The following is a 25,397-nucleotide window of genomic DNA, read 5'->3' on the forward strand; positions in this document are numbered from 1 at the left end:
GTTGACAGAATAAGAAAAAGTATGTAAGGACATGGCTTAAATTTGCAAAGTATGTAAGGACATGGAAATTTGCATGGCTTCTCAAAATGTGAAACATGGATCATGATAGTACAGGAGATGAATTTAATGGTACAGAGACTCACTCCTTCCTTCTCTCCTTCCTTCCATCCATCCATCCATCCATCCATCTCAGTTACTCTATATCTGCCAGGTGACATCAGTTTTTTATTTTTGGTAAAACATAATTTTCTTTAAAAAAAAGATATTTAAGTTACAAAGTAAGTTAATTTTAAATAAGAAATAATAACAAAGGTGGCAGGCAGATATAACAAAAACTAGGAAGGGGTATTCAAACAAATGAAGTATGAAAAACACTTTAATAAAACTAAACTTGTGGGGGACTTTCCTGGTGGCACAGTGGATAAGACTCTGTGCTCCCAATGCAGGGGGCCTGGGTTCGATCCCTGGTCAGGGAACTAGATCTCACATGCATGCTGCAACTAAGAGTTTGCATGCCACAACTAAGGAGCCAGCAAGCTGCAATTAAGGAGCCCATGAGCCGCAACTAAGACCTGGCACAACCAAATAAGTAATTAATTTTTTTTAAATGCCTCAAATCTAGCTACAACAACAACAAAAAAACCCTCTAACCTTAGGGAATTTAGTAAACAGATATATTGGGAGAAGTGAATAAAAAACAGAGCTGATAACTGAGCTAAATTCTCATCTACCATTAACAAGTTAAATATTGATATATGTAGACTTAAGCAAAACACAGCAATATAAGCACATCATTTAGAGATATAAACTTACTTACATGCCAGATGAATTAAAAGCTGTACAAAAGTGGTTTCTTTGGGGGAGTAAACCTAGGAGTGGGGAAGCGGGGAAGGCCAGGACCTTTATAAGTGCTTCTGCACTACATGATTATTTAAGGACCTATGTGTATATACCGCTTTGGTAGGGACGGGATAGGGTGGGGTGGAAAATCAAGTCAGCAAGTTAAGTATTAGCAAGAAATAAACTGAGTAAAGGCTTCTAAAGTGACTGACACTTACCTACTGGGGCCTGGGGGGCTCCAAAGCCCAAAGTGGCTGTCGTAGTATTAAATCCAGGGGCCCCAAAGGCTCCTGTACCAAGAGGCCCTCCGATCTTAGGTTGGTTGTTCCCAAATAAAGATGCTTGTCCAGCACCAAGAGCTATGGAGACAAGAGGAAAGAAAAAGCGCCACAGAAGATCCTTTGAATGTTACGCCAGAGGTCAGTTACTTAAAAACGTAATACATTTGGAAACTTCATAATAACCACTCATTTCAACAAAAAATCTAATACAGTAAATGCTAACTATATGCCAAGAACTGTTGAGTACATCGTATATATCATAGGCAAAATACTTAACCTCTCTGTGCTTTAGCTTCCTCAACTATAACATGAGATAATAATACATAGCTTAGATATTTATCCTACGATTAAAATAAACACATATTAAGCATTGAAGAGGTCTGGTAGATACTAACATTCATTAAATATTAACTACTATCATCTCATTTAACCTTCACAAGCCTGAAGCAGGAACTATTGTCCCTATTTTACAGAAGAGAAAATGGAGGCTTTAATAATTAGCTCAATGTCACAAACGTAGTAAGTGGTGAAACCAGAGTTCACACCTCGATGCATCTGACAATACAACCAGGGCTCTTAATTGCTACTCTATAGTAAAACAGATTTCTAAAGAATTTCAAAATTGTCAATTCTCCTTAAATTTCAATATCTGCAAATCAAATACTCAATTGAACCAATTAAAACGTCACCTTTTTGACTAACATGCAGGTTATAGAAAACCAAATCCAATATATCTTCTTTGAAGAGCAAAAAGTAACACTTTCAAGTATACCATCTCATGAAAACTATTTCCGACAATTTTTTTTTTGTTTTATAAAAAGCTGAATGCCTTGTGATGAGGTTACTAAACAGATTCAAGTTTCAGCCTAAATCTGTGGATGGAATAAGAACTTATCTTCACCAGGGAGAAGGCCGCTGCAGAAACCTGTAATGTTTTAAAGCTTAATGAATCTTGCTTATGGACCGTGCTGTTGGCAATGATTTTTAAAGTGTAAAGTGGGAAGAATTTAGTTTTTTTAGGATAAGTTATTGGCATAAATTAAAAACATTTTTCCATCCCTCCCCCAGCCCAAAGAAAAAGTTAATGGCAATTTGGAAGATCTGAAGTTCTTTTTTTTGTGGTATGCGGGCCTCTCACTGCTGTGGCCTCTCCCATTGCGGGGCACAGGCTCCGGATGTGCAGGCTCAGCGGCCATGGCTCACGGATCCAGCCGCTCCGCGGCATGTGGGATCTTCCCAGACCAGGGCACGAACCCGTGTGTCCCTTGCATTGGCAGGCAGACTCTCAACCACTGCACCACCAGGGAAGCCCTGAAGTTCTTTTTAACATACAAATGTTTCTTGACAGAGATATGGTTTACCAGGAAAATCACTTCAAACATATAATACTTGGAGGTCAAAAATATCGAATGGAAACTGTCTTGAGATTGCAACCCCAAAAAAAGGATAGGAAGTTTACACTCAGAGAATGCATACAATATAAATTAATGAGGATGACTCCTAAATGAACAAAGCATTCCTTAACTGTCCAACTCTCACTAATAATAATAATAATATAGCAATGGGATTATTTCACCTTAAAAAACCCAGCTTTGAAACAGGGAATAAGACTTCTTTTAAAGTTCCAACCCATTAGAAACTGGTGAAAATTCCAAGAAAAACTAAAATTATATTACTCCCTTTTTTTTTTTTTGTGGTATGTGGGCCTCTCACTGTTGTGGCCTCTCCCGTTGCGGAGCACAGGCTCCGGATGCACAGGCTCAGTGGCCATGGCTCACGGGCCCAGCCGCTCTGCAGCATGCGGAATCCTCCCGGACCGGGGCACGAACCCGCATCCCCTGCATCGGCAGGCGGACTCTCAACCACTGCACCACCAGGGAAGCCCATATTACTTCCTTTTTGAAAAAATTTATTTATTTTTGGCTACATGGGTCTTCATTGCTGCGCATGGGCTTTCTCTAGTTGTGACAAGTGGCGGCTACTCTTCGTTGCAGTGTGCGGGCTTCTCATTACAGTGTCTCCTCTTGTCGTGGAGCACAGGCTCTAGGCACGCGGGCTTCAGTAGTTGTGGCACGTGGGCTCTAGAGCACAGGCTCCATAGTTGTGGTGCACGGGCTTAGCTGCTCCGCGGCATGTGGGATCTTCCCAGACCAGGGCTCGAACCCATGTCCCCTGCGTTGGCAGGCGGATTCTTAACCACTGCACCCCCAGGGAAGTCCCTATATTACTCCCTTAAAGAACATGGTTTACAGTAAAAATTTCAGGATTCTTCTTTTTTCTCCCAGAGAACAAAACCTCCTTACCACCCCTAAACAAAAGGCTTAGATGAAACCTGAATATATAAAATGGATAAAAATTTCTGTTCTGGATGGTGTGTATTTGCATTAGCCCTGAAGGAAGAATCATGAAACAGTCTAAAAATCACTATATTTCAATAACCTACAAAATAATAAAAACATGTATTTTATCCAGATCAGTCTTATATTATGTACAAATGGCTTTTTATACTTAGTGAAAGGACTTACACAAGTTGAGGGACATTCTGATGTATAATAATGTCAATTTATGAATTGTGTTATATTTACAGGTAGTTGTAGGAGTCATAAGGAAGATATACTGGTGGCACCATGGTAACAGTGGTCCTAAAAACTCTAAGGATGCTCAAAGAATAAATAAAAATGGTTATACTTTATTGAGATTTTCTAATAAATGTTAGAATTTAATTTTATCTATGGTACCTATTAGCTTTGGGTAGGTTTTTCTGTGTATATCTTAGTGTAACAAACTTTACTAGATGTACCCTTAAACTTATGGCTTCATGGAAAACTTTAAGAACTAAAACTTCTTAGTATTGTTACTAAAACTTCTTAGTATTGTTACTTGTAACTACCAAGAAAATGGCATACTATTGATAGTGCTAATGACAGTTAATACCTGTGTGAAACAAGAAACTGATGCACCCATGATTTAATCATACACCAAAGGATAATATAAAACATTTTACACTAAGATTGGTCACTTAAATCTAGGTGTACAAAAAATTTATGTATTTGTTCACTTAAGGTTTCTACAGTCGACTACTCACGAAGTACCCAAAGGCCTATGTTACATGAAAATGTACTTCTGTTGAGGTATGAGTTTGAATCTCTCTCATTCAAAACAAGAAGCTATCTACACAGGAATACCCACTTAGCTAATGACCCCCTAAAACACAGTCCAAAGCGACAATGTTATCCTAATTGTGATACCATGAAATGCAGAATTCATTAATGTGGGTATTTATATCTGATAGTCTCCAGACACATTCCTCTCAGAGCCAAAAGTCTGCTTTAGCAGACGTGACCACCAAAGAATTTCAATAGTGTATACTCAGTGATTCACAATTCTCGTTTCCCTACATGATCTATTGCTGCTAAGGTGGGGGTGTAAAATTCTTTATTAATTTTATTTGGCTTTTAGTTTATATGGGCAAAGCATGAATTAGGATTATATAACAGCAGTGAAAATGAGATTCCTCGTCTGTGAGGTACAACTGTTCAAGGAAAACCGAATATATTCAAATAAATAAAGAGGTTGAGGTATTACATTATTGTAGAACAGAAGACAACAGCATCAGGAAAAAAGTTATAGACGACTTTATAATCTTAGACTACAGAAATAAAGCGTTGCTAATCATAATCTGCAAGACCCAGAAGCCAAAGAGGAGAGAATGACAACTTTGACCACATAAAAATAAAACTTGTACATTAAGATATCACAAACAAAATTAAATGATAAACAAAGACTTAGTGGAAATATCTGGTAACAGACATTAGAGCAGCATCTTATCCCAGCTTAGGTTTATGGTTCATAAGCTGTCTAGCATCAAACTACCTTGAAAAAGACCACACCAAAGTTAATTTTCCTTCTGGGATTAGAAGAGAACATGATGTCAGATGTTATATTCTGCTTAAGTTTAAGGATCACATTGTACAAAAAACTACAGCTTTTTAGTTTTTATTTCTTGCAAAATATATGTAGTAGAATTTGAGTAAGCTCAAAGGCTCAAGAAGTTTACCATACAACCCAAAAGAGTTAACATCCACAATATATAAAACGTTCTCAAAAATAAAGAAACAATGATCAACAATGATTATGAATAGAGAACTGAAAGATTCAAATGTCCAGTAAACGTACACAAGGGTATCCTTCACCGGTAATCAGTGAAGTGTAAATCAGAACATACCAACTTCCACTATCAGGCACACAAAGATGAAGAAGCCCAACAATATGGAAAGGGTATGAAAAAATGGGCACTTTTATAAAATATGAGCAAAAATGCAAACTGGCATTCTTTTTGGAAGGCAAATTAAAAATTGGCAAGACTGACCAAAATTCAAAATATGTGTATCTTCTGACATAACACATTAAGTACTGAAAATCCCAGGCACACCAGGACTATCAGAGGACATTTTGTACAAAAGGAACAGACAGCCTCTAAGATAAATGTGCCAGCATTTTAAAATCTGGTAAAGCATATGGGAATGTTTTCTAAATCCATTTGTGAAAATGAAAATCTAGGCCTCTTATTTCCATGTATATGATCAAACAGAGGTCTTAAGTTGCAGCAATTAGATTTAGTTGTATCACTTCCTAAATCTTACGGTACAGTTCCTTACCTGTTCCAAATCCTGCACCAAGCCCGGCTCCCAGAGTTCCAGGTCCTGGTTTACTTCCAAAAATACTATTCCCACTGGTATTTGTGCCAAACCCTAGAAGGACAAAAGAATGAGTGGACTGTACATTAACACAACTCTCAATGTCCTGTACAAGGGAATTTCAAACAAAGCAGTCTGACCCTAAGTTTTGCATCCCTTCATTTTTTGATATTTAGAAATCCTAAATGGTAGGCTAATTTAATTTTTAAGTTTAAGTAAGTATAAACAGATCCCACAGTCTTCCTATTTACTTAATTATATTTTAGACTTGAAATATCAATTCAATATAGGATAATACCCAATATTAATTAAAGCAAAGTGATTGTGCTTGAGCTTGGGGAACATTCCCTTCGTAATACTCAAAGCCTCCATTCTATGTTTCATGTTTAATTAGTAGAAGAAAAATTAATCCCCCCAAACTTTCACTAAAAAATAAGACAGTCAACAAAGACACTTCACTGAACCTAAAGGTTCTTGCTAAGAGAAGATTACCTATAAAAATCTCTACAGCAGCTTTTGTTTTGAACAGATGGACCTTGTATGAATAGTAATGTGTGGCTGATCACACATGAGGAGCTTTAATGGAGTCAGACTCAATAAGCTCATAGAAGCATTCGAAGACTCAGCTAGCTGACGTTAAAAAGAGAAGATAATCTATGAATAACCTTTCTTGAATTGAATTGTTTCATTATCGGAGATGATGGAGAGTTGAACAAACCATCCTCTTTCACTATGACCCAACATTTAGAGAAAATCCTGTGATTCCCCTCTAAAATCCACAAGTCTCCCCACAAAGACACCTACACATCACATTACTGCTATTATTTCTCTTTTGTTCAGATGCGTGAACAGTTTCTGTACTCCTTTTGGAGCTAAATATCAACAAATGATAATGAACATATCATTAATCTCTTTTGATAAGAGGAAAAAAACCCCAATCACTAGCCAGCAAATCCTGTTTGTGGTACACCTGAAGTCTTTTAAAAAGGTATCATGGAGGTGAACAAGTTCAACATAACAATAAAGAAAGTGTCTTGGAATATGTGTCACCAACTAAGATTATACTTTGTCATGCCAATATTTGAATTTATATCTGAATGAAAAATGTAAAGAACAAAAGTTAAAGAATTATACAGTTTGAAAACATATTTCTAATATCATTTAAAAATCTAAGCAAGTAACCTGACTTACTTTCAATACATTTAATTCATACATTAAGTCTTCTTCAATTTTTCTAACAGCTATGGCCACAAAAATGGAGTACTGCCCACTCAAGCACAATCAATTTTCTTTAAAGATAAAAAAACAAAAAACCCAGAAAATGTACTTGGAGATGTTGTCTTTCTGAGTTAAAATTTAACCAAAAAGGATCTTCCAACCCCATAAACAGCAGAAAACAAGATACTAGTGAACTACCTCAAACCCACAGGAGGGAAGTAAGTCCCAACTTACACTGTTTATACCACACATTTCCACAGATTCTTACTGACAAAAGTTTATCAACTCTGTTATTTCAAAACAACTTTAAAGTAAAATTAAGAACAATTAATTAATTAACAGTCAATAATTTATGACAAAGGAGCCAAGAATATACAACGGAGAATGGACAGTCTTCAATAAATGGTGCTGGGAAAACTGGACAACCACATGTAAAAGAATAAAACTGGACCATTATCTTACAACATAAACAAAATGGATTACAGACTTGAATATAAGATCTAAAATCATAAAACTCCTAGAAGGAAACATAGGGGTAAGCGAGAAAAAAAACTTTCTATCTATATATGATGACAGACGTTACTTAGACTTATTGTGGTAATCATCTCACAATATATACAAATATTGGACCATTACACTGTATTGGGTGGGCCAAAAAGTGCCTTCAGTTTTTAAAGTAAAAATAAAAGATACATTTTTCATTTTCACCAAGAACTTTACTGAACAACATATTCACCCTTTTGTTCCACTACCTTCTGACATTTTTCAGCCCACTTCATCATTCTATCTTCCCAAAACTTTTTATCTTTTTGAGCAAAGAACTGTTCCAGGTGCCTTTTACAGTCTTCCAGGGAACTGAAATTTTTTTCCATTAATAGAATTTTGTAAAGACCGAAATAAATGGAAATCTGAAGGTACAATGTCTGGTGAATATGGTGGATGAATCAGAACTTCCCAGCCAAGCTTTAACAGTTTTCGCTTGGTCATCAAAGAAACACGTGGTCTTGCGTTATCCTGATGGAAGATGATGCATTTTCTGTTGACTAATTCTGGACGCTTTTCATCAAGTGCCGCTTTCAGTTGGTCTAACTGGGAGCAGTGCTTATTGGAATTAATTGTTTGGTTTTCCAGAAGGAGCTCATAATAGAGGATTCCCTTCCAATCCCACCATATATACAACATCACCTTCTCTGGATGAAGACTGGCCTTTAGTGTGGTTGGTGGTGGTTCATTTCGCTTGCCCCACGATCTCTTCCGTTCCACATTGTTGTACAGTATCCACTTTTCATCGCCCATCACAATTTGTTTTAAAAACGCGATGTTTTCATTACGTTTCAGTAGAGAATCACATGTGGAAATACGGTCAAGAAGGTTTCTTTCGTTTAACTTATGTGGAACTCAAACATCAAAGCAATGAACATAACCAAGCTGGTGCAAGTGATTTTCAAAGCTCGATTTTGGTATTTTGAGTATGTCGGCTGTCTCCCACGTGGTTTAACGTTTACTGTTCTCAATTATTGTTCCAATTTGATTGCTATCAACTTCAACTGGTCTACCCAACCGTGGAGCATTGTCCAGTGAGAAATCTCCAGCATGAAACTTTGCGAACCACTTTTGACACATTTTTCAGTCACAGCACCTTCTCCATACGCTGCACAAATCTTTTTGTGCGTTTCAGTTGCGTTTTTACCTTTCTTGAAATAATAAAGCATAATATGCCGAAAATGTTGTTCTCTTCCATCTTCAATATTAAAATGGCTACACAAAAATTCACCAATTTTGATGTCTTTTTTCAAATGCATGCTGTCACATACAATCTAACAAAATTGTTTCAAATGAAGTTAGACAACTAAGTGCTATTAGAGCCATCTTACGAAAAACGAACTTTTTGGCCCACCCAATACATCTGAAATATAATGTTACATGTCAATTATATCTCAATTAAAAAAAAACGCTTAAAATATCAGATGTCTATGTACACAAAGAGCTAAACTGTCCCCTTAATCATGTAGCATGAGGAACCAATAATTTATTACCAAGTACCATCTTATCAATACCCAAAAGATCTTCAACCTCTTTAAACTGTTGCTCACAAGTGCTGACATCCTGCTTGTAATTTCTCTCCTGAAACAATTCTATTCATTCACTTAACCTTAAACTAGTCCGTTAGGAATAATTACTAAGAAAATGAACTGATGACTCTAAAGAATGACTTAAGGATGTGGCAACATCAATTGTAGATGAACCTTTTCACTCTGTGGATTAATCACCATCATAATGAAACATAATCCCATACTGGGTAACGTGTAACCAACAATGATATGATACTCCAAATCTTTGGGTAACCTTATTCCATTTCCAGATTTGTTATATGACTTATTTCCAAATCAGAAGATCATCTCTGCCCACAACACCAAAGTTGATAGCTTCCCAAGACAACAGGAACATCAAAGAAAGTCTTAGTTAGACCTGGATCCCTCTGGGGTGGTTAACGGAATGACAAGTTCACCCAAGAATAAAACAAAACTTGCCACCTTGCAACCCCTACTTGTATAGGGAATCTTTCCTCTCAGGGCCCCACTTATTAATAAACTTTTAGTGAGCACCTAGTCTATGCCAGGTACTAGGTCAACATTAAGGATTTAAAAAAAAAAAAGGACAATTCAAATTCAGCACATAAGTAGTGAGGCATATCAAATAAAGATGACAGTTTTCATTTTCAAATCAATAGCCTACATAAGCACCTTATCAGATAGAAAATATATTTAATTCTGAACGTGAAGTATGCTATCAAAAAACATGCATTTTATTTTTTTTCCTTTTTTTTTTTTTTTTGCAGTATGCGGGCCTCCCACTGTTGTGGCCCCTCCCATTGTGGAGCACAGGCTCTGGACGCACAGGCTCAGCGGCCATGGCTCACGGGCCCAGCCCCTCTGTGGCATGTGGGATCTTCCCGGACCGGGGCACAAACCTGTGTCCCCCTGCATCGGCAGGCGGACTCTCAACCACTGCGCCACCAGGGAAGCCCAGAAGATAATTTTTAAGAGGAAAAAGGTCTACAAAGTCTCTCTGGGGAAGAGGGAGTGACAGTGATTTAAAAAAAAAAAAAAAAAAAAAAAAGGCTGAAAAACACTGATTTAACCCTTAAGTATCTTTCCCATCTTACTTCATAGATAAGAAACAAATACACAAAATTTGACACCCATGCTAACCAAGTCTACTGCCTCAAAACCATTCTTTCATCGAGCACAGCGAAAAAGAATTACAGCTAGAATGATAGACTGATAATCATTACTAGGAATGAATGAACCCAACAAAAGGGGTTATAAAACTCAAATCAAAACATTAATTTAGGAATTGGTACCTGACAAGGACCTATCTATCTCCTTCACATAGTTCGTATTTCCATGAACACATATAAGTTTCCAATGGATGCTTAATGTAGCCTCTTTCTCCAGTACACGATCATTAAAAAACTCACTGAAGGGCTTCCCTGGTGGCACAGCAGTTAAGAATCCGCCTGCCAATGCAGGGGACATGGGTTTGAGCCCTGGTCCAGGAAGATCCCACATGCCACGGAGCAACTAAGCCCGTGTGCCACAACTACTGAGCCTGTGCTCTAGAGCCCGTGAGCCTCAACTACTGAAGCCCGCACGTCTAGAGACCACGCTCCACAACATGAGAAGCCACCACGAGAAGCCCATGCACCGCAAGGAAGAGTAGCCCCCGCTTGCCACAACTAGAGAAAGCCCGTGCGCAGCAACAAAGACCCAACTCAGCCAAAAATAAATTAAATAAATTTATTAAAAAAAAAAAAAACTCACTGAAAAACTGTAACTGCTGACTTATGGCAAATGGCCATATGTTTGTACTCAGCTCCCACTAGATATCCAGAACCTAATGTTGCATCTGGCACATGAAATCCTTAAAACAAATATTTCAACCACTATTTCCCTTGGTAATGAAATGAACTTTTCATATATGATTTATCTCAAAATACGTTGAATTTGTTTGAAAACTTAATTAGGTAGTTATAAAAGACAGTTAAAATAACAGAAATAATGTTTCTATTAAACGAATTTAAAATTTTCCAGCATATCTCTGGAAAGCAGTATAAGGTTTGTTTTTCTGTTATTCAATCTTACATATATTTTCCAAATTTCTTCCAATGAACATGTATTCAAAAATACACACAGCTATAGGAAAACTAATGAACAGTCCCCCAAATCAGAGAGGCTTCAACTTCCAATGAGAATCATTAAATATCAAAAAAACACAAAACAACAACAGAAAGTTCAAAAAAAGAATCATCTAATCTCATCTGTTTACTACTTCCCTGCTTGAAACCTGGCCTAACAGAATGTGTTATCTCAAGCAAATGTGTTTCACTTATTGTTTCTCAATTATTGGTGAGGTAATCCAAAGAAAATGTTTCCTTATTTTGAAAAAAATCTACCTCCATTAGAGAACCAACATTCTGCACAGTACTGCTATTGCATGTGCTGAATGCCCCATTTTATCCAAAGCAGGGAGTCAAGAGAATATAAATTAGTTAAGGCAATTTACATACATCTCTTCCAGGCACCTCAACCCAAGTCCTTGATTTCAAACCTTTCCCTCTGGAACCTCATATCAAGCCACAGCTTACCTGAGAATTTTAAAATATTCCCAATAATATGAATCAGGAGAATGTGTGGTATAGTCAGTATAACTTTAAGAGAGTCAAACCTGCTTTTTATATGTACCAAAATTGGAAGTGTTTGTATTGGTTCCTAAAGTCAGGGTTGGTTTGTTACCAAAGAGCCCGCCACTGGTTGTACCAAACGAAGGAGCACTGGTTGTGCTGGTTCCAAATGTAGTTAGCTTGTTATTGCCAAACAGGGTCTAAAAAGAACACAACACAGGAAAATATTAAGTAGTATAAAGATACACTCCAAACAGGAAACAGAGGTTACCTTAGGTACACTGGATTGGGTGTGTGGTAAGGGAGAGAAGATATCACAATTTTTATAAAAAAGGTATAAAGAAGGATGAATAACTATCAGAAAAACATACTAATCTGAGCAAGATTAACAAGACATAATGCTCCTGGCTTGAGAAGTTAATGGTAACACTTCATCAAACATAATATTTCAGTGAGACAAAGAAAACAACAACAACAAGTCAATCAAATATTTTTTACCTGGTAACAGAAACATTATCATGTATTTAACGTGCCAGTAGAAAGAGTTACAGTAAAAAGTTTAAACATGCTACAACATGGATGAAACTTCAAAACATTATGCTAAGTAAAAGAAGTCAGTCACAAAAGATGTGACTCCATTTATATGAAATGTCCAGAATAGGTAAATCCATAGACAGCAGGCCTGAAGTGACTTGGGGGAAATGAGAAGTGACTATTAATGGGGATGACGTTTCTTTTTAGGGTGACAAATATGTTCTAAAATTGACTATGGTGATAGCTGCACAATCTGTGAATATGCTAAAAACCGCTGAATTTTAAACTTTAAAAGGGTGAATTGCATGGCAAATGGATTATAGCCCAATAAAGTTGTTAAAAAATAACTTTCTGAAGCATTAGATAATTTTCTCAATTTCTCACCTCAAATAAGAATAGATTCCAATCTCCATGAAAACAACCAAATGATTTGGGGACTTTTCCTTTTTTTTTTTAAACTGAAGTTCAAAGCTTGTTATAATGCGTACATAATAGACATATAGTTTCTCTAAGTGGTATTTACTATTGTTTTTTAGGTCAAGTGTATTCCTATATAGTAATTTTTTACTTAAATGACTTAACAAGGAAAAAAATTCAGTTAAGCCTCCAGTGGCATGAAGACCTTCAGAATACCAACAATTTTAACAACTTGATCACCACCAAAAATACTTAATTAACAAATACGATACTAACTTATCACCCAAAATAGAAGTTAGAAATAGGAATTTAAAATTACCTGATTTGGGGCTTCCCTGGTGGCATAGTGGTTAAGAATCTGACTGCCAGTGCAGGGGATGTGGGTTTGAGCCCTGGGCCAGGAAGATCCTACATGCTGCGAAGCAACGAAGCCTGTGCGCCACAACTACTGAGCCTGTGCTCTAGAGCCCACAAGCCACAACTACTGAAGCCTGCGTGCCACAACTACTGACGCTCACATGCCTAGAGCCCGTGCTCCGCAACGAGAAGCCACCACAATGAGAAGCCTGTGTACCACAACGAAGAGTAGCCCCCTCTCCTTGCAAATAGAGAAAGCCCGCATGCAGCGGCGAAAGCCCAACACAGCCATAAATAAAATAAATAAATATTTATTTATTTATTTTAAAAAGAAAAAAAAAAAAAAAAAAACCCTGATTTTAAGAGCAAAAGCACCTCAACTTAAACTCAACAATTTAACCAACTGGAGCGAAATTTTACTAAAAGAAGTAAACTCCACATAAGTATTGAAACAAACAAGTTTTAAAAAGAACTTACTTTTTGAAAATAAACCTATTATAAGTTGCCTATTTTTAAGTTACCAAATAGCTTTCAGTTACTATCAGTATCAAATCATACACTATAACCCAAAAAAATACTTGAAGACAGACTTTTCTTTTTTTTTTAATTCAGCATTCTTTTTTCTTATTTTTTTTTTTTTTTTTTTTGCAGTATGCAGGCCTCTCACTGTTGTGGCCTCTCCTGTTGCGGAGCACAGGCTCCGGACGCGCAGGCTCAGCGGCCATGGCTCACGGGCCCAGCCGCTCCGCAGCATGTGGGATCCTCCGGGACTGGGGCACGAACCCGCATCCCCTGCATCGGCAGGCGGACTCTCAACCACTGCGCCACCAGGGAAGCCCTATTTTTCTTTTTTAAAAATTTATTTATTTTTTTGGCTGTGTTGCGTGGCTTATAGGATCTTAGTTCCTTGAACAGGGCTTGAACCCAGGCCCATAGCAGTGAAAGCACTGAGTATTAACCACTGGACCACCAGGGAATTCCCAAAAGACAGATTTTTCTTAGAAATTCCTTTAACAGATTTATACACATCTTCAAGTTACAGTCAACTGCAAAAACCTACCGAACCAACAGCACCAAATCCAGTACTGGTCTGCCCAAAGAGACCTGTTCCCGTTCCAAATGCTGTCCCAGTGCTGGTGTTTGTAGCTGTCCCAAAAAGACCTCCTGGCTGTGAGGCTTGGGTTACTCCAAATAAACCCTGTAAAAGGTAGTCTAGATTACAAGAAAACCTGCAATAGTCAGTTGTCTTTAAAAGTCTTAGATTATTAATAATAGTTGCCATTTTTTTAAGTTTATGTGACAGACATTATGCTAAATACATAGAACATTTCTTTTCTTCACAACAACTCTGAAACGCAGGGCCGTTTTCCGAAAGAAAATAAGGCTCAGAGCAGTTAAAAACTTGCCCAAGATGTCACAGCCCCTAAGTGGCAGGACCAGAACTTCTTATCTGTATCTAAGCCTGATGAGCAACACAGTCCTGGACAGCTATAAAGACTTTATACTAACTCTTGTGCTCTAAGAGATAACAGAGTTGCCACACTGAAAACAAAATGCCACGACAGGGTGCTTCATTTTCAGAGTTATGCCAAAAGAACGTATTAATACTGAGCTGGGGAATGGACTTTGAATCAAATAACTGAAAATAATCAGCTGAAAATAATAAAATTAATCTGAACAAAGGCAGTAGTGTAATGTTAAGTCTTCATTTGTTATGATAAACTACACAATTTCAAATAAGCAAAGTTTGTATCATCCAATGTTTAAAGATTTTTTTATGCATTAGTCAACAAAAGAAAAATATTGCATTAATGGGCTATAGTTGAATTGAGAATTCAACGTAGTGTTTTAAACAGCTTTATTGAGATATAATTCACATATCATAAAGTTTACCTATTTAAAGTGGACTGTTCAGTGGGGTTTTTCTATGTTCAGTGCTATGCAACCATCCCCACTCTAAATTCAGAAAATTTTGATCACTCTAAAAAGAAACCCTGGACCCATTAGCAGTCACTCCCCATTCCTAGGCAACCAACCACTAATCTACTTTCTGTTCCCATAGATTTGTCCATTCCGAACATTTCATATGAGTGGAATCATACAAAACGTGGTCTTTTGTGAATGGCTTCTTTCACTTAGCATGTTTAAAAGGTCTCTCCATGTTGTAGCATGTATCAGTACTTCATTCCATTTTAATGGCTGAATAATAGTCCACTGTATGGATATACCGCATTCATTTATCCATTCATCACTGATGGACATTTGGGTTGTTTCCACCTTTTAGTTATTATGATCAGTTGTATACAAGTTCTTGTGTTTTCATTTCTCTTGGGGGAAATACCAAGGTGTGCAACTGCTGGGTCATATGTTAACTCTACATTTAGCATTTTGAGGCATTGCCAAATTTTTCCAAAGTGGCTGCACTATTTTATATTCCAAATAGCAATGCATGAGGGTTCCAATTTCTCCAAATTCTTGAAAACATTCATTATCACTGTCTCTCTTTTTGTTTATAGACTTCCTAGTGTGGATATGAAGTGATATCTCACTGTGGTTTTGAAATGCAGTTTCCCTGATGCCTACTGACATTGAGTACCTTTTCATGTGCTTATTAGTCATTTATCTTCTTTGGAAAAATGTCTATTCAAGTATTTGGCCCATTTTTTAATGGTCTGTCTTATTATTCAATTATAAGAGTTCTTAATTGTTTGGACACAAGTCCTTTGTGAGATATATGACTAGAAAATATTTTCTCCAATTTGCAGGTATTCTTTTTGTTTTCTTGATGGTATCCCCTTTGACCCACCAAAGTTTTTAACTTTGAAGAAGCCCTATCTATTTTTCCCTTTTGCTGCTTTTGCTTTTGGTGTACTACCTAACAGATCATTGCCGAATTCCTTTTCTTCTATGAGTTTTATAGTTTTAGCTCTTACATTTGATCCATTTTAAGCTTTTATAGTTACCACAATTGTATAAAGAAAAGGTCCAACCTCGTGCTTTTGCACATGGAAAACCATTATCCCAGCACTCTTTGTTGAAAGATTCTCTCCGTAGTGAACTGTTTTAGTACTCTTGTTGAAAATCAATTAACCATGAGGACTTGTTTCTGGACTCGCAATTCCAGTCCCGATTTTATATGTCTAGCCTTATGCCAGTATTACACTGTCTTCATCACTTCATCACTCCAGCTTTCTTTTCTTTCAAGACTGTTCTGGCTATTCTGAGCTCCCTTCTATTCCTTTTTGAGTGTTTTTATTATGAAAGGTTATCAAATGTCTTTTCTCTACCTACTGAGGTGACAATATGGCTTTTGTACTTTATTCTATTTTATGGTTTATTACATTAATATGAAAATATGTTGAACCAACCTTCCTAGGATAAATCCCACTTGGTCACAGTGTATAATCCTTTTTATATGTTGTTGAATTCAATTTGCCAGTATTTTGAAGATTTTTGCGTCTACCTGTACTTTTTATTTTTTAATCAGGCAAAGTATCTCTAATTTTAAAACCAGGTATATCCCAAGGATTCTAATCAATAAATCATACCTCAAATTTACCTTTAATTTTATACTTCCCTAAAACAGTCCCTAGAAATAAACTGCTCATGACTATAAGGACTTTCTCTTCTACTATCTGGACAGAAGTAGCAATTATCCAACATGGCTCTAGTTCTCTCTTATTTATTTTAATGAACTAAACTTCTTTGCCTGATTCCACTTAAGGGAATGAGCTGAAAGAACCTTCTGAAATAGAGCCAGTAGTTTATAAATATTTTCTCCTACACTCTACAGAATGCCTGGAGTCAATGTCCTAAGGTATAGCTTCAGGACGGCCAATTCTAGCACACTAAGCAGCGATTAGTGATGAGAAAATATGCCCAGAAAGGATAAGTGACTTGTTCAATAGCCCCTCATTAAATACGGAGTAGAGCCTGGACTAGAATCTATGTCTTAATTATTCAAAGATTTTGCTCTCTTCCCTTTACTACACATACGTATGGTCAACCCTTAAGAACTGCAGTAGAGATAGAACTTGTTAATTTGACATGATTAGAAGCCTCATTACTTAGCTCTACAAATAAGACCTGTTTCCTTACCATGGTGTTGGTGCTTGGCTGTCCTAGTGTGTTGGTATTACCAAAGGAAAAGCCAGTGGTCTGGGTGGTTATGGCCTGGGCAAATGGTTTGCTGAAGAGGCTGGTAGCCTGCTGATTCTGTTGGCCAAAAAGACCACCTGGATTTGTTCCAAATCCAGTCGTACCTTTCAGGAAAAGAAAAGGAAAAATAAATGGTGGGGGGAAATGCCAAACCTCACATTATCTAGTTACTTCAATAGTCTATGTTATTGATTATATATCTAAATTACCCTACATTCATTCATTACTCAAACTGGATAACCACTTCCTTTTCCACCTTTCTTCACATAACTCCAGATTTGGTTCAGACTCGACTTTCTACAAAAATACTCTGACCCCAAGAACCTAGGCTGGGCTAAGTAATCTTCCTTTGTGACCCCACAGCTTTTTGTCTATTTTACAAGGTAACACACTACACTTAAAGTCTATGTGTGTATTTTTAACCTTGTTAGACTAAGTTTTTCTTCAGAACAGGGGCTTTCTCTTTATAGCAATATATCCAGCATAGGGTGTGACACAATAACAATACTTAATAATGGCTAAACTAAATCACAGAATACCAAAACTGAAAAGAATGTAAATGCCATTTAAACATGTATTCATTTGTGTATTTGTGTATGTAACTCTATAGAAGGCTACCCCCAAAAATGTAACTTTTGCTTGTTTCTACACAAGCAAACTGGTGGCTAAGGGGGAAAAAAAGAAAAGACCTTTGGATATGTACGTTTTTGTATATCATGAACTTTAAATCATATGTGTATATTACTTTTGCAAAAGTAACACTTTTATAAAGTAATTTAGTAATCATCCTAGACTCCCCTCTTTCACATCCCACATAAATCAATCCATCAATAAATCCCATCGGTTCTACATTCAAACTGGCTCCAGAATCCGACACTTTTACCATACCATAGCACCATTCTCCGCAAGCCACATCATCTCTCATGTGGATAGGGCAACAGCTTTTCTAACTGATTTGTTTCCACCCTTGCCCCCATACAATCTACTCTTAATACAGCAGCCTTCAGAATGATCCTTTATTCATAATCACATGACTTATCTAAACCTTCTAATGGCTTCCTGACTCAAAAAATCAGATCTTGACACTGGCCCACAAAGGCCTATAAAATATATTCCCCTAGGGCTTCCCTGGTGGCACAGTGGTTGAGAGTCCGCCTGCTGATGCAGGAGACATGGGTTCGTGCCCTCGTTCGGGAGGATCCCACATGCCGCGGAGCGGCTAGGCCCGTGAGCCGTGGCCGCTGAGCCTGCGCGCCTGGAGCCTGTGCTCCGCAATGGGAGAGGCCACAACAGTGAGAGGCCCGCGTACCGCAAAAAAAAAAAAAAAAAAAAAAAATATATATATATATTCCCCTATATCCTCCAGTACTTCCCCTTGTCCTCTCCCCTTTGGCAAAAACTCAGGATTTCTAGACTTCTAGTTTCCTCCAGCTGGAATATTCTTTCCCCAGAAATCTGTATAGCTTTATGCTTCACCTTCTTCAGATAGGTCACTGATCAAACACCACCTATCAGTGAAGCCCTTCTTAATCATCTGCACTTAATACTATATTTCTCCCCACCCCCCACAAACATACCAGGCATTTCCTATTCCTCTAGCACCCCTGAATCATTTTTCTCCATAGCACTTAAGCACAAAAATGACAATTATGTTTTACTTTCAGTTGTCTGTCCCTCCTCAATATGGCCCAACATGATGTCAAGTGCTTACTAGTTCCAAAGCCTGTTTTGTTCTGACCATAGGCAAAGCCTGAATTTGTAGTGGAAGAACTGAAGAGTCCTGTTGCACTGGAGGTGGCTGGAGAAGACCCAAACAAGCCAGTCGTGGTACCTGCTCCCACCTGGTTCTGCGGGCCTTTCCGGTTGGCCTGATAATCCTCTAAACGAAGTTCCTAGAGTAAGTGAAAACATATTCCAAATTAATATGCAGCCAAAAAAATTATTTAGGAGGCTAAATAATACTTGCATTTAGCATTCATTTTCTATGTTCACATAGGAACCATGATTAAAAAAACAGAAAGCTATGGAATGGTTAACTTACTATCATTACAGAAAAACACTTTCAACAGTGTATAATGGACATTAAAATCCATACCATAATTACCATAAAACTACAGGCCAAAGGACCAACCACATCTTAATATCAATTTTCTTCTATAGACAATAATACTTTCATTTAGACAATAATCTTGTCTACTCCCACCCCAAATGTAAAGATTAGCTGATTAAAAGATGGATGATTCTGAGGAATTCAGAAAACTCAGGAAAAGAAGAGATAAAGTTTAACAGTTTTGTCTCACAAGTAAGGGTGTTTCTGTATACTCCGAAGAAGCAAGCACAGTCTGGGATGTAAAAGAAGCAACAGCAACAACCAGAGATGACAGTCAAAATGTACAACGAACTATCACACAACAATGATAATGAACAACCTATAACTTCGCACAACATGGATAAATATCACAATGCTGAAAGACAGATTTAAGAGTACGTAATATAAGATCCCATCTATGTAAAATTCAAAAATGGGCAAAACATGGGCAGTCAGGATAGTGGTTACCTTTGGAAGGGGAGGATTGTGACTCTGGGGGCAGGGCCCAAAGGGGACATCAGGGATGCAGATAATGATTTACTTATTGTGTTGCACACTTATGACTTTGCATGAGTTTACTAAAAACACATGCATGTGCACACACTGCCCAGTGTAGTATGAGCAACAGCCAATCAGAATAGACTATCAGTAAAACTATACCCGTACATACAAGCTGAATATCATCCTTGCCTAAAACAACAAATATCTATAAATAATGTATTAATGAAAAAAATAATTTGGTTAATCTTAATTTTTTACATAAACCCTAAAAAATAATCAAGAACATTTTAAAAAGCTGCTTCCCAATAGAATCAAAAGGTTAGGGTGATACTCTGTAATGCATTTTACTGACCTCTAGGGACTTGCTTTCATATTCTTTCATAGCAGTAATACACTGGTGCTTGGTACTGATGTTAGTGCTAACTCCAGCTTTAACCATAGTATCTGTACCAGTTGGAGGCTGCAAAGGAAGATAAAGGCAAATGTGAAAGTCTAAAGAAAACATTTAAGTTCAAGCTTTATAACCCTACTCTCCCAGACACAATTCTTCAACGACTGAACTCTATAACCAGTCCCCTAGGTTCTTTACTTAACGGGACAGTTTTAAGAGTGCTTGATTAAATACACTGCATTCTTGATCTCTCCCTGTATCAAGGTTATCTGCATAAGTCAATCTCAGAAACAGTTATCAAAAACCCAGGGATTAATCCCATAACGAAGCCATTCAATTATCTACTAAAATACACTTAATAATATATGCATAAGGGAAGCTTAATCCAATTTACCTAATATATACATTTAAACCTCTATTTCTGAGTTCTAATTCCTACTCTGCTCTGAAGTGTCTGCTTTGTGACTATTGTTGCATTTATGAAATATGGAAGCCTGGTTTTTCCCCCTATAAGCTTATGAGGCAAAAGGCACTAGGTAACTAAAGATTCCTACTTAGGGTCTTCCCTGGTGGCGCAGTGGTTGAGAGTCCACCTGCCGATGCAGGGGACACAGGTTCGTGCCCCAGTCCAGGAAGATCCCACATGCCGCGGAGCAGCTGGACCTGTGAGCCATGGCTGCTGAGCCTGCGCGTCCGGAGCCTGTGCTCCGCAACGGGAGAGGCCACAACAGTGAGAGGCCCGCATATCGCAAAAAAAAAAAAAAAAAAAAAAAAAAAGATTCCTACTTGTATTGTTAGTTTTCTCAATTACTGTACTTTCTAAGAGACAACATACAGTATTTTCCTCTATCATTTATATTTAGCTTTATTTTAAATTCAGGATTCTAAATTCAGTATTATGAATTCACCACCCTGCCTAAGAAATTCTTCATTTTCTGGAAGAATTTTAACAAGTTTTGCCAATCCCTATATTTGCCAGAGATTTCCATTAGACTAACTGCACTGCCAGCCTATCCTAAGTATCTCCAAAACAATCACATCAAGTAGTATCTTACATCAAGTGGTATTCCATGTATTTTCATAAACAAAATCTTTCATTCTAACCCTCTATCCAACTTCTCTCCAAAAAGCTGAAGAAAACACAAAACTCATTTGCTTCATTTTGCCATTTCACCAACAAAAGTTTTATTTCTAATTGGCACACAGAAACTGATGAGTTTTTCCATACAGCTCCTTAAGGAGGCCCTATTTTCAATGATTTTTACAGTTTGCCCCATCATTCCTTCTTTACTTCTGTCAAGAATGGTCGACGATTCAGAGGCCAATTATGAACACAGTAAATACAAGCTCAACCTGATATTTCTTTTTTTCTGGCTGCATCACAAGGCTTGTGGAATCTCAGTTCCCTAACCAGGGATTGAACCCGGGCCACGACAGTGAAAGCCTGGAATCCTAACCACTAAGCCATCAGGGAACTGTAATCAACTACTACTGTAATCAACCTTGTGAATACAAATTTAATTGGTTTGAGCATAATTCAAATATAAATTATAATCTAGATTTATGTTTCATGACTCTTCCTGTCTACTATACAACTATTCCCAGATATTGTTCTTAACACATATTTCAGGAAGAGTGAGACTAAGCTATGCATAACTGGAAAGAGAAGAAATGTTATGATTCCTCCTACAAAAAAACATACAGGAGACAAAAATATTCCACAAAGATCGAAAGACAATACTTACGTTAAACTTAATAGTAGTCCCAGTAGGAGCAGCTGTAAAACTACTTGGCCCAAAGAGGGAGCCAGATGTGCTACCAAAAGGATTAGAGGTGGTATTTGTAGTTCCAAAAAGTCCCCCGCTGCTGGTACTTGTTCCAAAATCTATAAATTAGAAAGAAAAATGGGATGGTAACAGTAAAGAATTTAAGAATCTGTAAGCTATCTTGGAATTGGCCTGTGGCATTAGAGCAGCATTACTTCCAAATCCTCAGGTTTTCTATCTTTCCAATCTCCCTAGCAAGTACCTTCAAACAGATATTTCATACAGACACACAGTTCTAGGCTTACAACTTTGACGTGAAACAAAATCTGAATCTTTAGTCAGCTAAGTGTCTGTAAAGTCCTTGGGCATACTTAAACAACAAGTTAGAAGAAACAGTATTCTGTTTCATTAAATATTTTATCTTATTTCTCTTGGTAAGACCAGATGCTCAATGAACTTGTCTTTCTGACAATGCCTTACCACAACAGACCTGAACAAGAGTCACAGTATATTTTATTTACATATATTATTACAAACACCCACATATAACCAAAAAGTTTAAAACAAACAAATGGTCCCATTAGGGTAACCACACATAGGTTAATATAAAATTTCACCCAGAAAAATAATTTAGAAAAATTAGTAGGCATGTTGGTCATTTATAGAAATAAATCTACTTTCCCAAATAGCTGAGTTTAAAAAAAATTACATAACAGAGAATTTAACTGTTATCTAAGGAATGTATTCTTCAAAATATAAGATACTACTTCTAAAGAAATTACACATATGGTACCAGAAATAGCAGTAAGCAACACAAAGTTATTTGCCAATATTTAATATTAAGTGACATCCTAATACCAAGTTAAGAGGAATGTGATTTCTCACTGGCAGTCAAACTATTTCTTTTCTAAAAACATGTCCTAAAATATAAAGTAAATAGGCATATCTCTTTTGAATTAGTATTTTAGATTGCATTTTATATTGTCATGGTTAAATATTTCAACATCCCCTCAAACAACTTTCCCTTTGTAAAATACTGATAGCTGGCTAAATTACTTATTCTACCATACCAGTGCTGGGAATGGCATCAACTCACAGGGCACACCTGTGCAACTAGCAGTGTTTCTGCCTCAAAGAACTGTGTGGTGAAGTATCCCTGGGCCACATTTAGACTTAAAGAGAAAGAAGCCATCAATTAAAAACACCTGCCATGGCTAAGGAATGGAGGAGTAACCATGTCACATCCAGTACTTACCATTCCTGCTTCAGTCTCTTCAAACCAAAAGCGAAACAAAGGCAGGGAGGTGCCCCTGCAGTATACTCCAGTTAACTACACATATTTCTCCTTGAAATTCTCCCTTCTTGACACCTATGACAGTACTCTGACCTGGCTTTTCATCTTATTCTCTGGTCATTCTATATCAGGTACCTCTTCCTCTGCATGTTCCTTAAATAACAGTGCCCCTCAGACTTCCATTCTTGAAGAGATGTACCCCTTCCCTTCCAGCCTATTAAACTTTTCAATACCATTTTGAGTTTTCCTCTCCCCATGTTTTTGCTATGTGGTGAGAAAAGGAGGTCGGTGAACACAGGGAAAAGGAGAAGAGAGAACACATTCAATAAGCAAATCAAATTGTTAGATGCAGAAATCCAATGATTTACTACTTACTCCCAAAGCCTGTTGGTTTATTTTGTGCAAAGGCATTGTTTTGGGATGAGAAGAGACTGGTCCCTGTGCTTGCAGTTCCAAACAAGCTGTTTGATGTTCCTGTTGATGTGCCAAACCCAAAGCCACTGCTTGTGGAGGTAGCTGGCTGGCTAAATGAATTGGTACCAAATAAGCCTCCTGAAGAGATAGAGAGGGGAAAAAAAGGGTTAAACAGACTGGAGTCACTAAGTGAAGCCCTATATCAGCTATGAATAAACCAACTGTATTCCAAATAAAGCCCCTACCTGGTTTGGTCTGTGAATTTCCAAACAGGCCTCCGGTATTGTTGCTAGAACCAAATGCAGATGTTCCAAATGCCCCTCCACTAGTAGTGCCAAAACCAGTATCTGATAAAGCAAAATCCAGGGTCAGAATAAAATCTAAACCAGGTGGCCCAATGAAAGAGGATTTTAATATTTCTTAACATTCTGCATTTGAACAGGACCACTGGTCTAATCCAAAAACTATTTTTTCAAAATTCCATCAGACTACTTATAACAGAGCTGATATTAAGCCACACTTTATTCATTGTCCTGGGTAAAGTAAGGAAACAAAGTTAAAAAGCTTATAACTTTTCAATAAGTTAAAGATGTTGATAGGTTTAAAAAAAAAAGTGCCAAGCTACTATGAACTACAGACAAAAATAATCAAAATTTGGGTTTCCTGGTGGCACAGTGGTTAAGAATCTGCCTGCCAATGCAGGGGACACGGGTTTGAGCCCAGTCCAGGAAGATCCCACATGCCGCCGAGCAACTAAACCCATGCGCCACAACTACTGAGCCTGCACTCTAGGGCCCGCGAGTCACAACTACAGAAGCCCATGTGCCTAGAGCCCGTGATCTGCAACAAGAGAAGCCACCACAATGAGAAGCCTGCGCACCGCAACAAAGAGTAGCCCCTGCTCACCGCAACTAGAGAAAGTCCACGCACAGCAACGAAGACCCAACGCAGCCAAAAAACAAAACAAAAAAAACCCAAAAGAAACAAAAAACTGTTAAAAATTTTCTCCAGACACCATACACTCTACAGTCTCTGGGATGAATGGTCCTTAATTAGAGGAGCACAACAGAATGACCTGGGAAGTTTTCAAAATACACATGTTCAACTTCCAATCCCAGAGATTCTAATTCCATAGTTCTATGATGGGATATATGTATTTCGGGAACAAACCTCCAAGAGTGACTCCGAGATAACAACAAGGTCCTACTGTATAGCACAGGGAAATATTAATGTAGTCAATATCTTATAAAATAAACTATAAGGGAAAAGAATCTGAAAAAATGTGTGTATAACTGAATCATGCTGCTATACACCAGAAACTAACACAACATTGTAAATCAAGTATATTTCAATTAAAAAAAAAATTTTTTTTTAAGTGACTCGGGGGGCTTCCCTGGTGGCACAATGGTTGAGAATCCACCTGCCATTTCAGTAGACACGGGTTCGATCCCCGGTCTGGGAAGATCCCACATGTTGCAGAGCAACTAAGCCCGTGCGCCACAACTACGGAGGCTGTGCTCTAGAGCCCATGAGCCACAACTACTGAGCCTGTGTGCCGCAACTACTGAAGCTCACGCGCCTAGAGCCCGTGCTCCGCAACAAGAGAAGCCACTGCACTGAGAAGCCCATACACGGCAACAAAGAGTAGCCCCTGCTCACCGCTACTAGAGAAAGCCCACACGCAGCTACAAAGACCCAACTCAGCCAAAAATAAATCAATTAATTAAAAAAAAAAAAAAGTGACTCTGGACTTCCC

The 25,397-nt window shown here is 37.7% G+C and overlaps 1 protein-coding gene across 1 annotated transcript in view; it reads right to left on the bottom strand.

Moving 5' to 3' along the window:
* NUP98 (nucleoporin 98 and 96 precursor) overlaps positions 1-25,397 on the bottom strand; it is a 98,758-nt gene that overhangs the window by 58,384 nt on the left and 14,977 nt on the right. The window contains exons 3-12 of the mRNA XM_065882522.1: positions 23,887-23,988; positions 23,603-23,779; positions 21,913-22,052; positions 20,129-20,236; positions 18,898-19,078; positions 17,127-17,290; positions 14,089-14,226; positions 11,782-11,920; positions 5,780-5,872; positions 1,059-1,199 (exon numbers count right to left, since the gene is read on the bottom strand). Of these exons, the coding sequence (XP_065738594.1) occupies positions 1,059-1,199; positions 5,780-5,872; positions 11,782-11,920; positions 14,089-14,226; positions 17,127-17,290; positions 18,898-19,078; positions 20,129-20,236; positions 21,913-22,052; positions 23,603-23,779; positions 23,887-23,988 (1,383 nt within the window). The remainder of the gene's footprint in view (positions 1-1,058; positions 1,200-5,779; positions 5,873-11,781; positions 11,921-14,088; positions 14,227-17,126; positions 17,291-18,897; positions 19,079-20,128; positions 20,237-21,912; positions 22,053-23,602; positions 23,780-23,886; positions 23,989-25,397) is intronic.

The sequence above is a fragment of the Phocoena phocoena genome, chromosome 8 (assembly GCF_963924675.1).
Source record: "Phocoena phocoena chromosome 8, mPhoPho1.1, whole genome shotgun sequence".
NCBI classification, from domain to species: Eukaryota; Metazoa; Chordata; class Mammalia; order Artiodactyla; family Phocoenidae; genus Phocoena; species Phocoena phocoena.